We start from the raw sequence: 17040 nt of genomic DNA on the forward strand, positions 1-17040 counted from the left end.
GTATACAGTATAAGCTATATTTTAGGTATATGCCCACCTGAGATTTTTGTCCTGCTTCATTTGATTTAAATCTTATTTTAAACATGTGAAAAAGAAAAAAGAAAGGGTCATACAGAAAATAATAATTTGACACAAATAAAAAGCATAGAGATACACGAATAACAAATACTACATTTTTCTTTTTTTTCTTTCTTTTTTGACATTTCTGAAAACATTTAATTTAATCCCACCCCTTCTACCTAATTCCTTGTTAGTAATTTCACAGCTTCCTCTTTTAATATCTTTATTATTGTTTTCTTTTTTACAAATTCAACCAATTTTTTTTTTTTAACTTGACAAGTATCTTACAAAGTACAATTTAATTCTCAAAATAAATTCTATCAAATATATATATATATATATATATATATATATATATATTATTGCATATTTATTTAATTTAATAAAATGTTTTAAACGTTTTGATATATTTTAGTATTCAAAAATAGAAATTATTAAATCTAGTACATCAAGGCTATTAACAATCCGTACTGATCAGGGCAGCTTGTTGTCATGGACACTCCCCTAAGTGTGTGGCCTGAGCGGAAGCCTCTGCAGGGAGGGTACGACGCGGCGCACGAAGACGCCTCTGCTTTCACCTCCCAAACTTTGTGTGAATTAATTAGCACATCAACAATTGCCAGTTTTATTAGCCTTTCTAAAAACTTTCGTGCTAGGAGGTGATGCTGGCGGTGGCTGGAATGACGGGCAGGTAAGACCATAGCTGTTTCATTAGCTTTGGTAGCTAATGTTAGCACACATACAACTTTAGCCAGCGAGCTAAAGCTGACGTTATATTAGCTTACCAACGTGAATAACCGCTACGCTAGAATAGATGAACCCCTTTTTAAGGCACCATTAAAAATGTAATTATCAATACATTGTTCAGGGTAACCTTTAAAAGTTGGTTCACCCACTGTTGCTACGTTATAGCTAGTTAACTAATGTTTGGTGAAATTTAAGTGTACTTCTTATTGATTGGGGCTGCGTGTTTGTGCTTTATGCTGCTTTAAATGTGTTATATGTAGGTTTGTTTGTCCTGTTTTAATCTGCTGCATAACTTTATAACGTCCACAGGGTATAATGTCTTATGTATGTACTGCTGGGTGTTTATTTATTATCAATTTGACTCTTGTCTGTCCGTTCGTTTTTTCTATGTTTTTTTTTGTTTCATTTTTTTTTCTTTTTTCTATACATGCATTCAATCTCTGCAATTTTAGGTTGCCTTTTGAATATCTGGCCGGGGACTACAGATGTAAACTAGCCACTGGCTGACTTAAAGCTTGGTTGTTGTGTGTTGTGTGCAATGTCCCTAATAAAAAAAAATAAAAAAAAAAATATATATATATATATAAATGATTCTTACCCACATTGGGGCTAACTTAGTTACCATTAGCAGTTCAATGTTTTTTTGTTGTAACCCTAATGTTCAGGTGACCATGAGCGATTGTGTTTTAAAGACACCATGCCATGCCATTACTGGTGGAAATTATAAACTAACATTGCAGTTAATTACGTTCGCTTGGGCTACATTTATAATATTAATACGTTTAATGATACAGCACCTTTTACAGACAGGCACAAAGTTGTTCACATTATAAAATTGTTAAAATAAGACCAAAACTGTAATATGAACAAGCAAAAAATAAATACCAATGGAAATACATTTAAAAAGATTTAAAAAAACTAAATTACAAACTTGAGACAAAAGCCATTTTAAACAAGTGTCTGTAAACTTTGAAGTTGACTGAACTACTGACAGAAAACTGGTTTGTGAAAAAAATATATCCGTGTGAGAGAAAGCTAGAAAGAGAGAGAGGAAGCTGCATGTCAGCTCTAGGTTTAGTACCTCTATTCCTTTACCAAATTATGCGATTGCAGTGAATAACAGTGTTAGTGAATTCCCCTGACTGATTCACATATTATTTCCTACTATCCATGGTGACAGCTGCTGAAACAAGCACAGCAGTTGGTGTTATGTGGGAAATGATAAACACTAGCAGCCTTGCATCCCAGTTATTTGTCAGCCCAACATTTCACTCTGGGGAAGTAATGTTCTAATGTGTCTTTTCTTGTCTCATGCATCAGCATTGCTAATGCCCTGGCCAGTGCGGCCTGTGAGAGATGTAAGAGCGGCTTTGCTCCGACTGAGAAGATTGTCAACAGTAATGGAGAGCTGTACCATGAGCAGTGCTTTGTGTGTGCCCAGTGTTTCCAGCAGTTCCCAGAGGGACTCTTCTATGAGGTAGTGCACTCAAATAATCACAGTCAATCATTTCACGAATAAACCCAACAATGAGCCGTACTTCATGTGCTGCATGTGTGGTTATGAATTGTCTGGTACTCTTTTATATGAAGAATCTTTTGAATGTTTCTCTTCTCTTCACAGTTTGAAGGAAGAAAATATTGTGAACATGACTTCCAGATGCTCTTTGCTCCTTGCTGTCATCAGTGTGGTGAGTGTTATAGGGGCTCATTCATTTTTAGGGCCTGTCCAGATGTAGTATTCCGTATTCTAAATTTAGTTGAAATGGACCCAAATGCACAGGCGGGCCTTAAGTGATTATTTTTGAAAACCTGACTTCCCTGCTCACATTTGATTTAAATTGTGGGGACTGAAGATGGACAGAAAAAAAAATACATTTGCACTGAACAATATGGCTTGACTAGTTGTTTGTATGTGTATCAGTATGTGCATGTGTTGGAGGTTTGCCATGACATAAACACAGTTAATTAAACATTCATTTAATGTCGTCACTGTGTTCATACACGTCAGTAGTTCCCAAATCCTTTATGTTGTTCCCCTTTTGCTTTTAGATTGTTTTCTGCTCAATGTTTATTTGACAGACCTTTCACAAACTGCTCCTTGCTTACCAAGCAGTGTATACCAAAGCATGCAGCCCTCATCATTTACCCCGACACAGTTTGGAAACCATTGTACTGCGGTACATATATGGATGTAAACATCCCTGACCTTCATATGTAGTTTGAGAGCTTGATCCCAATGTTTCCTTACTGATCTTTAAGTTTATATTTTTGTTTAGAACTGCCCTCTTGTGTTTAGATTACCCAAGATGCATTTTAGTGCTACGTAAGCTTAATTAAAATACTGCTTGACTGTGTCCTGGGAGAGACAGACATGCTCCAATTAAATTAAATGGACAATTAAAATGCATTCAACATTAAAGTGTTACTTTGAGAACACTATAGGATGCACTGTAGTGCACTGCAGTGCATTGTAGTAGCACCAGGACTCCATAATGGGGTGCTCATTAGGAACTACTGTACAGTACCTGGAAAAATAGCATCGAGTCTTAACACATATGAAAAGTCAAATGTGGACTTGCCTCAAACTGATCTCTCACTCATGGGTTTCCCTCAGGGGAGTTCATCATTGGTCGTGTTATTAAGGCCATGAACAATAGTTGGCACCCTGACTGCTTCTGCTGTGACATTTGCCAGGCTGTTCTTGCAGACGTGGGGTTTGTCAAAAATGCTGGCAGGTAAGCATCCCATCTTATTACAGTCTTAATATAATGCTGTGACAGCCTGTAAAACAGTTGGTTACACACATGTCAAGCTACTGACTATCAACTTTTCTAACAATAATGGAATTTTGAGCAGCTTTGACAGTCTGTCAAAACATTATAATTTCTTGACGCCCATAAAAGTTCTCCTCCATTTACCTCAGGCACCTATGCCGTCCGTGCCATAACCGTGAGAAAGCTCGTGGTCTGGGCAAGTATATCTGCCAGAAGTGCCATGCCATTATTGAAGAGCAGCCACTGATCTTTAAGAATGACCCCTATCACCCAGACCACTTCAACTGCAACAACTGTGGGTCAGTCTATGCACTTCACCCCACCGCAGATGCACACGCTTCAGAATATATTTCAGGACCTCATGAAAAATGATCTATTACAGTGGGTTCAAAGCCTGTGTTCCTCTCTCTTTAATGTGTTTCTCTGTCCACAGGAAGGAATTGACAGCCGAAGCCAGGGAACTGAAGGGAGAGCTCTTCTGTTTGCCTTGCCACGATAAGATGGGTGTACCAATCTGTGGTGCATGTAGGAGACCCATTGAAGGGCGTGTTGTCAATGCCATGGGCAAGCAGTGGCATGTGGAGGTTAGGCAACAAGAATGAGACTATGTATTTTAAAAGTAATATATAGCATGTTGTTGTTTTGAGATATTCCAGTTTACTTTAGGTGTTTTCTCCTCCAAAGAGAGCTAGGCCTTCCGGAGTTTTCTTAAGAAAAAAATCATCACCAGATTTACTGCGTTCATCATTTGGTATTTGTGAGGAAAAATGTAGCGACAGGAAAGTTTAACTTATACCATTGAGTTGCCAACTTCATGGGTCCAAATTTCAATAGAGAAGTACACAAAATGGGCCTTTTAAAAACAAAAACCAATTCAATAATTAAGAGTAAGTCTCAAAATCACATGGCATTTATTCACACAAAACGTAAATTGAGGACAAGTGTTTCTGTAAAATTGTTCTGCACATTACAAGCTGAACTAATATGAATAAGCTGCAAAAAGACTTCTGACTGAGGTTTATAATAGTGAACAAATGTCATGCTGACCACCTTTTTGTAGTTGATATTACATGTAATGCCTTCACGCAGAAGCAGAATGAAAGCATATAATGAATTTCACATTTAATTACCATTAATCATGCATATAAATTCATTAAACCTCTTTAGTGCCAAACCACTGTTAATGAGCTAATTTGAGGCAGTAGGAGAAATGTGAGTACTTTTAAAAAAGATAATTTCTCCTGAGGCGAGATTAAGTTGTGTGTTCCTCTGTCTGGAGGCTGCTGAATTTCATACTGTTCACAAAGCTCAAGACTATCAATAGTGTCTTGCAGTCAATTTCATGCTAAAGACAGTCATTAGCTGAAATTAATTTTGTATCTAACTACTTCATGAACTTTTTTTCTGGCAGGCATTAGAACAGTAGAATTGTTTTAAAACACTGGGGGAACAATGTAGAAACTACAGTGGTTTCTTCACAGCACTGGGGGCAAAATTTGATTCAAAACAAAAACATCACTAACGCATTAAAACAGTAATAAGTCTCCATAGGTCAAGTCTATAACTTTTAAAAACCCTTCACAGTCAGATATTCATGTAATATTTATGTTGTGTTGGCACCTGCTCCTCTAGTTAGTTTCACATGCCTTCATTAGGAGTTCCCCCCCTCTCCCTCAACAACATTTGTTTTTGTTTACAGCATTTTGTGTGTGCCAAATGTGAGAAGCCTTTCCTCGGTCATCGGCATTATGAGAGGAAGGGATTGGCGTACTGTGAGACTCATTATAACCAGGTAAGAAACAAAAGTAAAGTAAACTAACAGCAATGGAGGATGGCAGACATCATAATGTTAGCGATGTTTGCTGTATAAAAACCTAATCTCCTTATTTCTCTGTTATCAAGCTCTTTGGTGATGTGTGCTATCACTGCAACCGTGTGATTGAAGGAGATGGTGAGTATCAATAGAGCTAATAATAAAGCATATATTCAGTGTAGAACCTTTCATAAAATGTTGCTTGATCATAGAACAGTTCATAATTTCCTTTATTCTCCCGTGACCCCCTTAGTGGTGTCTGCCCTCAACAAGGCCTGGTGTGTCAGTTGTTTCTCATGCTCCACCTGCAACACAAAGCTCACTCTCAAGTAAGTGATGTATGATGTACTATGATTATAATCATGCATAGTACAATATTATCAGCTGATTGTTGTTTTCCCACTCCTACTAAACACCCACTTTAGTGTCAGTCTTAACACTTGTCGTTGCCTATTTCACTCCCTTACTACAACTCTTCCCTGTTTGGCTCATTTTCCCCTTTTTCATCCAATTTTTCCTCTTACATGCTTCCCCTTCACTTCTGTGGTAACTCAGAGATAAGTTTGTTGAAATTGACTTGAAGCCGGTGTGCAGACACTGCTATGAGAGCATGCCGGAGGAGCTGAAACGCCGCCTGGCCCGACGTGAGCGTGATGCCAAAGACCGCAAGAAAAAACCTGCTGTCTGTCTGTAGTGTTATTCTTTACAACTCACCACTCCGTCCGTTGGTTGGTGCTATCTCTGCCTTCCTCTCTTTCGGTGGTGTTCCTTGTTTGACAGTATGGCATGATATCGTTATTTCTTCATTTATTTAAAGAAAAAAAACACCCTGCAGTTGTTGCAAGTTTGGCTCAATTGATGTCTGCTGCAACTAACAGTTATTTTTGTTTGCAATTAACCTGCTTGATTGAGACCAAGGTGACTTCTTCAAATTTGTTTTTTGTTCAATAAACAGTCTAGAACCCAACGATATTCTGTCAAATTTGTGCAGATGTTTTCTCTGTTTGCTTGTGTTTTGGCTACTTGCATGTTTTCTTAAGTTGCAGTACGTTGAGCTCTCAGGACCACTGTGATCTTGGCATTTGTGCTTGAAAATAGAGTTAAACAATTAATCTTCTCGACTAATCACTTAGTCAAATAATTGTTCCAGCTTGACTTATGAGAAACTCAAGCTTCCATTGAGCTTTATTTATTTATTTTTTGAATTAAATAAATTATTACTACCTTGCCCTTAAGGTTAAAGCAGAATGATAGTTTCAACAGTTTCCAAGATAATTCCAGATCAGGAGATTGAATGTTATCTCCTAAAAGTATGGCTGTAACATAATTATTATTTAAAATGAGGAGATTCTGACTTCAAATTATTACCCTGCGGTGATGATATTTAGATAAAACATATTGCAGCTGTAAGGGAAATCGAAAAGGTTAATGTTGGTGAGAGACAAGTCATTAGATTGAATATTGATATTGTCTTTCTTTCCTTCTTTGCAGAAACAAGTTTGTGGAGTTTGACATGAAACCTGTTTGTAAAAAGTGTTATGAGAAGTTTCCTCTGGAGCTGAAGAAAAGGCTCAAGAAGCTGGCTGAGTCCTTAGCACGCAAGTGAGCTGCTTCTGGCCAGACAACCTGGAAGTGTTCGTAAATTGTCTGTGATGGTCAGATATCCAGGTGATCTGCAGCATCACAAGGACCCAGCATTATACCAGTACATCAATATCCATTTAAAAATATAAATGTATATCACTGTGGTGTTAACATAAAGGTGCCTGTTAGCACATGTCTGTTTTTCTTGCCTTTGCTTGTTTTTTTTTTAAACATTTTATTAATTTTAAACATTCCCAAATTGTCCAAATTAGTTTTTCCCTCATAGACGTGGTGTTTATGTCAAAAATGTTCTTTCATTTGAAATAATTATTTGACATTATATTGAATTACACGTGTGCCTTGAATATACGAACCATGCGTCTTAAAGTTTTCAAATGTGACTAAATATGCAGTTATAATACAGTTATGCCTTAGTATATCTGTCTTAATAAGACAAAGGGTCCACTGAAAGCAGAATTTTACCAGCCTTTTCGCCATTTAAGCTTTCATACCTCAGTTGGAATCATTGCAAAGCAAACACTATGTTATTTAGGATATTGTACTGATGTCTCCTCCTGCTAACATGAAAAAATAAATGACGTTTCAAGAAAAATGAAATCACTGGGAACAGGGCTCAGATACAAACCATTCATTTTTAATGAATCCACTGGAAATGGTTGATATAATAAATATCAAATAGTGATGACGTGGTGCCTTCTGTCATTTTTTTTTTTATCATCAGCCTGGAAATGAACTCCATGACTTTAGACATCCCAATGTTTTGAAACATCCACAGTGAGTTGGCAGGAAATTTGAGGTCAGAGGGTGCTATTGTGATAAGACTACAAAATCATCTTTTGAAATAACCTGTTAAGACCTTCAGGATGTAGTGTATACTTTCAGTATGTACGGTAGTAAAATGTTATTGTTTGTACTGTAAATGCCTCAAGTTGGTTAGCCTCATATTTTTAGCCAAATTACCGTTTCAACTTTCCAAGGGGAAATGGTTCAAAGGAATTCAAATGAAGCGTCAGCTGATTATTTCACATGAGAACACTTTGATGTAGAAAATATCATTGAGTCAGCATGCTGCTGGGGCTGTTTGTAAACTGGCTGATGTTTTTAGAAAAAGTGAGATGTGCTGCTCAAGAACAACACAAATTAGATGAGCATTTTTTAATATGGGACACTTGCATATACATTTATTTTGTAAGAGTTAACATTTATTTTGTTGAATGAAATGGGGCATTACTGCAGCACATACAGTATTAATAATACTTATCAAACAGTGAATTTCATTAATGAAATTCTAAGTATACCGTTAAAGCCTGTTCAAACTCTGAAATGGATGCAGTGCTACCTTGCCTCTGCATCAAAGGAATTTCCACAACCTAAACTTCCAGTTAATATTATGTTACTTCGAGTTAAGATTTAAGAACACACACCTTGTTATAAACATTCACTCATTCCAGAATAATGTTACAGTGAAAACCTATAACAATAAATGCAACAAAAAATACCCTAGAACCTTCGATAAAGTTGCAATTTTGTTCATGAAGGAGCCTCCTGTTAGCCCTCAGTGGACTAAAACCTGAATCCTGGATGAAATACACCCCAAAGGTGCATATCTTTATGTGACATGCACACTTTTGTGTGATAGAGTAAAAGGAAGACTGAAAAAGATCATCTTGCGTTTATTTTACAAAACAATGAGGTCAATAATATAATCTGTAATTATATATTTTAATAGTGTGGGAAATCAATTTAAAAACAAGTATATGTGTGTCATGTTTCACAGCTTTTTTACCCTCCTGATCCTTTTCTGTTTTCCACCTTCTATAACAGTGACAGTGAAAACAACAGTGTTGTCTCATAATAGGCCTTTTCACGGCAGACATACTGACTTGTCATAGCAGGAAAAGTACAGGTGTTATTAGTGACATAAACAAGGGCTCCATTTATGAAAGTGTCACAGTGAAGCCATTACAGAGTGACAGTGAGCCAACATGCACAATACAGGGACTCGAAACCCGAAGCTACTAAATTATATTCAGTCATCATAAATATGCTTTTCCTCCTGTGACATGACAAGTATATATTGTGAAAAATACCTTTCAGATATAGGCAAATATGATCCATGAAAAACACAAATGTACAATCATGTCAACTGTGGTTCATTTATACATGATTGTACTTCTAGGTAAAACTACAGCTATCAATGCTGTCACACTCCTAGCTAAACAAAGAACATGCAGTTTTATCACACTTAAATAAACTCCCAAACACTGCACAAGTTATGCATTGTTACTGTACAGACTGTTAATAACTGTTACACGTGCAGATCATAATTTCAGGGATATCGTTTTCTTACTGGACACAGATTGGATTTAGCTGTGAGCCAGACTGAGATTAGATGAGTACTGATGGGAAGCATGCAGGGGGAATCCCAACACCTGGTTCTTAGGATGAGAAGGTGTCACTGCCATGTTCTTGTACTGTGATTGAAGATTGGCTGGTAAACCTAGGAAGTGGAGTCTAAAAGTTGCCCATTCACCAAAGGTCATACCTAGAAGTTCTTTTAGGTCATCTGCATCTCCAAAGATCAGAGCTGAACCGCTGAGGTTATTGCTTCTCACGATATCAATGTACGTACTGGAGAATCCCATCCTCTCCAACTAGGAAAAAGAAGAATATTTAAGCATTATAAACACAGAGGAGTAATATGATTTTAGTTCCTAATTCTCCCAGATATGACTGAATTGATCTAAACATCCAAACAGTTATGTCATTTTTGTCAGGTTATGTATGTTTGCAAATATTTGATGTTCAGGATTACTTATCTATTTATTTTCTAACCTTAAATATATTGGTGTCTTGTTATAATTGACCTAATTATGTACACAGTTACTTTCTTGACTGCACCTGTGTGCAATTATCCAGTGCCACCCTGATAGCCTGGCAACTGATCCTAATTGCCTCGCAGCTTTCATATACCTGTGAGCTGTCACTTGTTTTTACATTCCCTGAATCAGACCGGTAATTAAACAAGTAAGAGCTAAGACCATTTATTGAAGGCTTTTTAATTTTTGCAAAGCAGTGTGCCTTCATATTCTTTGGTTAAGATGTGTTGATCACAGAGCTAAGTACACGTCTAACCTCTCTTTTTTGTTTGGTCTCATTATATGTCCTTTTTAGCACTGCATTAGTGAAGTCACACTCCTCAGTCAATACACTGCTCCGCATTTGCTCTAGTTTGCGTTTGCACCATTGTGTGGTGTGAATAAACACTAATTACAATATTTTTTTCAGTAACAAAGGCACATGAAACCTTGTTTTTCATACACTATTTATGGTCGACATTTTTCTGAAAAAGTGATTCAATGTATTTACATTCAGTATATACCTTTTTCTAGAGTAATTTTCTTTGAGAGCCCACCATTCCTGTGCTCGATTAAGATTAAATAACACTACCTACGCACAAGGTATTTACTGTACAGGAAATTATGTGGCATGCAATTCAGCATTACTATTCTAAGTGATAACAGCCTCACTGTTTACTGCTCGCTCATCTAACTCTGCATCTGCAGCTGTATAACTGTAACCGGACATTTCTATCTTCTGCGGCTACACATTAAAAGCATTCAACTGGTGACACATGGGAAAGATTTAATTGTGAAGCAGTAAAAGGAAATGCAATGTATTTGTCACAAAGGATAGCACTGACATTAATGGGTCATTAGAAATGCTGTACAAATGCCTATTTACTGCATGTTTTGATAGCAGAGCAGTTTTAAAGAGTGCAGGGAGTGATGGAACAACGTGCAGCCATCATGAGCTGTAGGCTACTGGCTGCACACATCAAACTACTCGTGCCATGTGAAAATCAGATTGTGCTTGCTCATGGCATGATGGAAAAAGGCCAATTCTCGACTGACATCATTAAATAAAGATAAATTTGCACTTTAAACAGATGTACCACTTGTTCTTTTGTTGTATTTTTGATAAAGTAGCTGCTTGCGCAAGAGGTCAATCTGCACTTTCTAGTATCACTAGGTGTTGCCAATCAACCAGGACTGAAATCGTAAAGATTAGAATGAAGTTTCCCACCTCTTTACATACACCATCTGTATCCATATTGAGGATAGTTGTGATTGGCAGAGGAGCCAGATTCCTCATCCAACCAGTATCCTTTAGCCTGGATGTCCCTCTTATGTGAGCCAGCTCCTTCCCAATCGAATGATCCAGGTTCACTGTCACCTCTTCAAATGTCTTCAAGTCTTTTACGGTGAATTGGAAATCTACTGTGAGAAATCTTTCAAACATTTCAGGATCTCCATCCTGCTCGAGGAGGTCCTTGATCTGTGCACTCATCACATACAGCTCTGCCCTGGATTCGCTAAAGACTTTCCACAAGGTCTTTGAATCATCAGTGTTGGCCACATTGCTACGATCAATATCAGCTCTCTGCTGGGCGTCTTCCACACACTGGATGATCCAGCTAAGACGACAGGGCCACTGATTGGCCAAGACCACCCATGCTGCAACGTATTCTGCTTGAGGAAGCTCTTTCTTCAAGGCCTTCATTATTATCACAGTAACTCGAATGGAATTGATCGCCCTCCTCATAGACATGATATCCTCTAACATGTACTTGTTTAGATTCCTTTTATTGCTGGTCAGCATGCTCCTGACCAACGTCTCTACTTCCTCCTCCTTTACATCCAGTGCTGCTGAAGTTTTATCCATCAGTGGATATGACTCTCCTTTTCCAAATGCAATCTCCACTGAGATTGAGGAAGAAGTCTTTTCGAGCCCCCCAGTTCTACGTGCATCTTCACTCACGCCAATGTCCTCCGAGTTTTTTGAATTACTAATAAGGTTGTAAAATAAACTGCGCTTTGAATCATCGCAAAGTGGCGGTACGGTGAAAGCCAGAGTCACGATGCGGTTCAACAGCGCATAAGCTCTGTCCTCTATGCTGAAACAGCCATCTGCAAAGTTCACTTTCTCCACAAGAACAGCTGGGTTGACAGCCAGTATGGAAATATATGGACTTTCCTCATCTGAAAGCAGAATGTTGATGGCATCCAACACTGCAACAATTTTCTTTGGGGAGCAACGGTCCAGGTTGGTGATTTTCAATACCACTCGGATCCTCCTCTTCTCAAACACTTCCATGAACTGGATGAATTGAGAAAGAAACCACATTTCCTTCCTCACTTCGTTCATGAAGCCCATCTGGTTGCTGACCCGATTATTGTCCATGCCCTTCTTGATGTTCAGATCCTGACTGAAGATGAGGTTCTTTCCCATCATAAAGGCAAACCTCAATGCGCTTGCTGCAGGGACTCCTAAGGAAGCGATGAACAGGCCCTCCAGCATACCCATCTTGCTGTTTGTTCCATTCACCGCCCCGCCTTGTATCACTTCAGGTTTGGGTAGGTCAATAGTTAACACGCATACCAGGACGATTATTGGTACCACAATAATGGACAGGACGAGAAACCACAGAGGGCAGCAGCAAACCTTTTTAGACCTCCAATGGTTAGGACCATCCTCCACTCTCTGAAATAAACAACAAAACAGAGCAAACAAGAAGCAAGTTATGCCTTGTTTTAAGCCACCTTTTCATAGAGCTGGCAAAGTCAGTTGCCAGTTTGTTATTTGGGTCACCACTTTGGACTGGATATATAACACTTTGAGAATGGACAAGCACAGAAGTTGAACCTTGAGCTGATTGTGGACTGAGAGGTGCAGACTTGCGTTCAGTAAGGTGAGTACAACAACACATGTAAACATTGTCATTGGGGGAATGTTATGCCTTAAGTTCAAAGCATAGCTACAGCCAGGTACAGCTATATAGAGACACTAGCATAGCTGTAGACTCTTTGTTTAATAATTGAGAAAAGTGAAGAGAATTCACAAACCTTCTGCTTGACTTCCTCTTCTTCATCATGTTGAGCGCAACGGTAGAGTACAATCTGTAATTTCCCGAAGTTCATCTGCATGGTGTGAAACAGCCGTATGGCTAGCCCGGCCCAAAGCAGGTCACTACCTGCAAAATGCCAGGCACTAAAATTTACATAAACAAATCGGATGTTATGGTGCTGCTGGTTCTCCTCAGTCCAAATGGGCCTGTAGAAGAGCATTCGGCCAATCAGTGCTAGAAAGCCACTAAATGAAGGTGCAACTGAGCGTGGCCTGTATCTTCCTTCATATTCCTGCTCAATCCTTGAAGTTTCTCGCTCCATGTACACTGAAGAGACAAAACAAAACATTGATGATATTTACATTCAGCCGGTTTTGGTAAAATAAAGACAGGGAGGCATCAAGACAGGTAAAAATGTTGTGTCTTGGATGTAAAGTGGATGGTTACTAGAATATTGGAGAATGTTATAGCAGTACGGTGGGGAATTTGACCTGTTTGGCTCTCACTTAATGCCCTTAGAAAATGCCCTAGCCTTGATGAACCTAAAACATGTTCCAGAGTATTTTTTTCAATTGTTCAAGTTAAGGGAAGAAGCATAACAAGAAAATCTAATATGGAATCAGTGAATAACAAAAGTTTTTTTTTAATCTGTCTTGCAACATTTCAAAGCTTTATTATTGTTTGTACAATGATCCGTGAACATCAAGTCTTATCGGCCTTGTGCAATACAAGCTAATAATAATAATAATAAAAAAAATCATTACAGCAACCCTATACTGCAAGACCAAGACCCTCTGGGTAACACAAAGAAACAACCTTACGCTTCTCTTTTTTATTGGAGTCCTCCACTAGAGCTGCACATGCTCCATTCAGTCTGTTCAATGTCACTTCTCTATAAATGAAAACCTGTATTTTCATGTTTGCCCTCACCTATTTCCTTTACCAGGTGTGTACAAATTTGTTGAATTCTGATGTCTCCTGATAGGTTGTGATTTTTTTGTGTGCGCGTCTCTTGTTCAACGATGTATTCTTCTCAGAGAAAAAGAAAAGATTACAACACACAGGCTACTCAGGAAGCCATTTCTCCACTATATCTTTTCAAATAGCAAATCCTTGTTTGCTGCTATACTGATGTTCTCAATATCAAGTAAAGCTCCTTTAAGGGTCTGAATGTGAAAAAAGTGAAGGGGTCCTAATTATTTTTGAATGCTCACAGTATTAAGAAGTATTATGCCCCTCTACAGATGCCTGTAGACTGGAAATACAACATCCACTTTTCAGTCAGTCAGTTGTGAAGCAGGAAGAATCTCTGAGGGGATGCACAGCTCATTCATATGCCAAGAAGTCCGTGATTTTCTGCAGCGGCCAAGTTAGTGACATTTGTGATGTTGTAGATATTGAGCTGCCATAGATTTTTTTTTTAGCATGTGCAGTTACAGACCATTGTTTCACCAGTCACGTTTACAGTGTATATTGTGGAGTGAACACTGAAAACAGAGAGTGTCAGTAAGCATGCAGATTATTGGAAGTTGTTTGTTTTTATGTTTAGTGCAAATATATGAATTTTCACGACCATATAACATCCTAGTTTCTTCTCACAGGCTGTAAACACAGTGACTGTGCTTTAAGTGGTTTATTAAAGAGATCACATGCAGGCGGATAGAGTATACATACCTTCCATTTGTTTGAGGATCATGTTAATCCGATTCTGACATGAAGAGTAGAGTCCTACAGTTGCAGGTGACGAAACCTTTGTCAGGGTCTTAGACAGCGCATATGCGTGGATATCATCTGAAAGGAGATGAAGTTTTACAAAAACACCATGGATAACTCATTTTACATTTTATTTTATACTCATCTTAACTTAGCTGATAGTTTTATGCGGGCAAAAATGTAACAAGCGACCTAAAGTTGAAGGATATTTCACACAGCCATTCAAAGAATCACTGAGAACTGGATTTCCAGTAGACATGCTCAAATGACTAATAATTACTGGGATGTTCTTTATTAAAGGCAAACAGGTTTTTCTTATTTCAGCTCAGTAATTCTGTACTAAACTTAAACGGCACTTGCAGTAACATGACAAGGTCAGCTCATTAGAGGGAAATGTTCACAGCCGACAGTGAGTGTTAATGAGCGCGTACATTTCCAGAAGAAAACACTAAGTGCTATAAGAGTCAAACTAACAACAAATTAATTATGTTAAACCACAAATTCTAGACAAAAGTACAAATAAATCTGCCTTGCCACTGATATAGTGATGATAATATTTCTAATGAATTCAGACAGTTAAAGAGACAGAGGCCGGGGACATACACGTCCCTGATGCAGACATTATAAGCATTTACATTCAGTGGATGATAATATTCATTACCGAAGTGAAACTGAAAGTGAAAATGGAGCTTATTTGAGCAGGAGGAGCAGGAGGAGCATTATCTGCGGGTAACTCACCTTTTGTTGGCTTATACATGATTACTGTGTGGTCGGACGTGCAGCTTTCACAGAAAATCCCTTTTGACCTGTGAAGAATGAGAAACAATAGGGTAGTCAATTGCAGTGGAGGTATGTGTGTGTGTGTGTGTGTGTGTGTGTGTGTTTGTGTATGCCTCCTCACTGTATACCCTGCCTGAGCAGACAAAGGTGCTTTCTGTTACCAGTGAGGGGAGCTCTAAAGCAAAAACCCACTGATTTGGACCCTCTGTGTTGATTCAGTACACTCAGTTTAACTTGATGGTGTGACATATTTGTTTGTTCATGTAATAAACACATCTCCAGCTAAATGGAAAGTACCACGTGTGGAATGAAAGTCATTGAGATTGAGAGTGCTTACATGGCAATAACAGAAATTCACTTAATTCTTTGTCAGAGTGTTGATTGACAGGCATTTACAGTAAGTGAATTGTTTTAAGATGATATCCTGACATTCATGCATGGGTATGCAGTCCGCCCTTTCGGAGTGCTGGCCGAGCAGAAATGTCCACAGTTTTTCTCCGTCAATGATTACCTTGCAGTCGCTTTCCCTGCTGGCAACGTATTTCTCTTTGTGTTCTTGCCTGCACACGCCTAATGGACTCAGAGACAGTCTGACAAACCAAAAAGAAAAAACAGTTACAGACAGACTTCTAGTTTTGAGAATGCTTAACTTTGATGGCACAACCTTTGATCAGCATACGCAAAAAAATACTACATTATCGTAAACCATAAAACTGTAAGTATGCTCTAAGCACCCATAAGAAGGTAAATGCACTTGTACTTATATAGTGATAAAGACTGATGTGGTAGAAATGTTAGTGATGAAACTTACCTGATCAAGTTCCAAATGTCAGTCCTGATCTTTATTTTGACTCATTTCGAATCACTGCTTTTAAAGTATCCAGAAAACAAAAGAGACCATGCATCTAAGGTGTGGTGAAGCTTATACCCCCTGGACTTCAATGCCGTAAAGCTTTACAACCCTGATAAGAGCGGGGAGGGAAGGCACCTGATAACCACAGGCAATGTCTGTTGTAGGACGGACACCCTCCAGGAAGTGAGGTCACATACAAGGTGAATTTATTTCTGACTGATGGAGCTGTACATTTCTATCACTTCCTTTTACAAACCTTTTCACCATGCCAGTTCTGCTGCTCCCAATTTTCTGAGTGAAGTGGGTAGTTCATGAAAGCATTAAGAGGTAGAAAAATTCTCATTCTTGCGACAGCTTCTGGCATCCATAGTCCAACTTTTTCAGTCCGTGGAAAAATGGAACAAATGAGTGAGTTTCATAGTGGAGCCTTGGGTCTGTATTCATGAACTGAATTCCTAGTTTGGAGTCCCTCAGGTTGGGAATGTCTGGATTGCTCTTCCTGGCTTGAACTGACATGCATAGCAGTTGAGATGCCAAAGCAGCAGCTCCAAAGTCTTTTTCGCCCAGAGCAGGATTTGTTATGACACAACTGGTTAGTCAAGCTTTGACAAACAAGCTAGAAGCCTAATTTCTCTTGGCAGATTTCGTTTTTTTTAGCTTACTTTTGCCATCTGGTGTCGCAGTATACCTCACAACTTAGCCTAAGTCCTCACAAACTAATACAAGTTTGTGAAGTAAATTATGTCAAGGTGGCTTTTTTGGAATACGTTACATTTAAAACATCTTG

General features: G+C 38.4%; 2 protein-coding genes across 5 annotated transcripts; one reads left to right on the forward strand and one right to left on the reverse strand.

Annotated features, from left to right (window-relative positions):
* The first annotated feature begins 592 nt into the window (after window positions 1-592).
* Window positions 593-7675, forward strand: LOC310951316 (LIM and senescent cell antigen-like-containing domain protein 1). Of its 3 annotated transcripts, none has more exons than XM_083919476.1 (10): window positions 593-751; window positions 2128-2284; window positions 2429-2495; window positions 3422-3542; window positions 3731-3880; window positions 4015-4165; window positions 5281-5373; window positions 5484-5532; window positions 5648-5723; window positions 6886-7675. In XM_083919476.1, exons 1-10 carry the CDS (start codon window positions 723-725, stop codon window positions 6998-7000), a joined length of 1008 nt encoding a protein of 335 aa, XP_083775602.1. In that variant the 5' UTR covers window positions 593-722; the 3' UTR covers window positions 7001-7675. The 3 variants fall into 3 exon arrangements, with proteins under 3 accessions (XP_083775602.1, XP_083775601.1, XP_083775603.1); XM_083919475.1 differs by lacking the exon at window positions 6886-7675 and adding an exon at window positions 5950-6869; XM_083919477.1 differs by lacking the exons at window positions 593-751; window positions 6886-7675 and adding an exon at window positions 5950-6876 and having other exon boundaries at window positions 2210-2284; window positions 3451-3542.
* A 478-nt stretch (window positions 7676-8153) lies between these two features.
* On the reverse strand, window positions 8154-16780 carry nkpd1 (NTPase, KAP family P-loop domain containing 1). 2 transcript variants are annotated; one of them, XM_083921251.1, is made up of 7 exons: window positions 16510-16780; window positions 15912-15990; window positions 15359-15426; window positions 14582-14698; window positions 12906-13234; window positions 11086-12543; window positions 8154-9653 (listed from the first exon to the last, which is right to left on the reverse strand). In XM_083921251.1, the coding sequence occupies exons 3-7, from the start codon at window positions 15375-15377 to the stop codon at window positions 9366-9368; spliced, it is 2211 nt and encodes a 736-aa protein (XP_083777377.1). In that variant the 5' UTR covers window positions 15378-15426; window positions 15912-15990; window positions 16510-16780; the 3' UTR covers window positions 8154-9365. The 2 variants fall into 2 exon arrangements, with proteins under 2 accessions (XP_083777377.1, XP_083777376.1); XM_083921250.1 differs by having other exon boundaries at window positions 16212-16780.
* Between the last annotated feature and the right edge of the window lie 260 nt (window positions 16781-17040).

Source organism: Echiichthys vipera (assembly GCF_963691815.1).
Source record: "Echiichthys vipera genome assembly, chromosome: 1".
Taxonomy (NCBI): Eukaryota; Metazoa; Chordata; class Actinopteri; order Perciformes; family Trachinidae; genus Echiichthys; species Echiichthys vipera.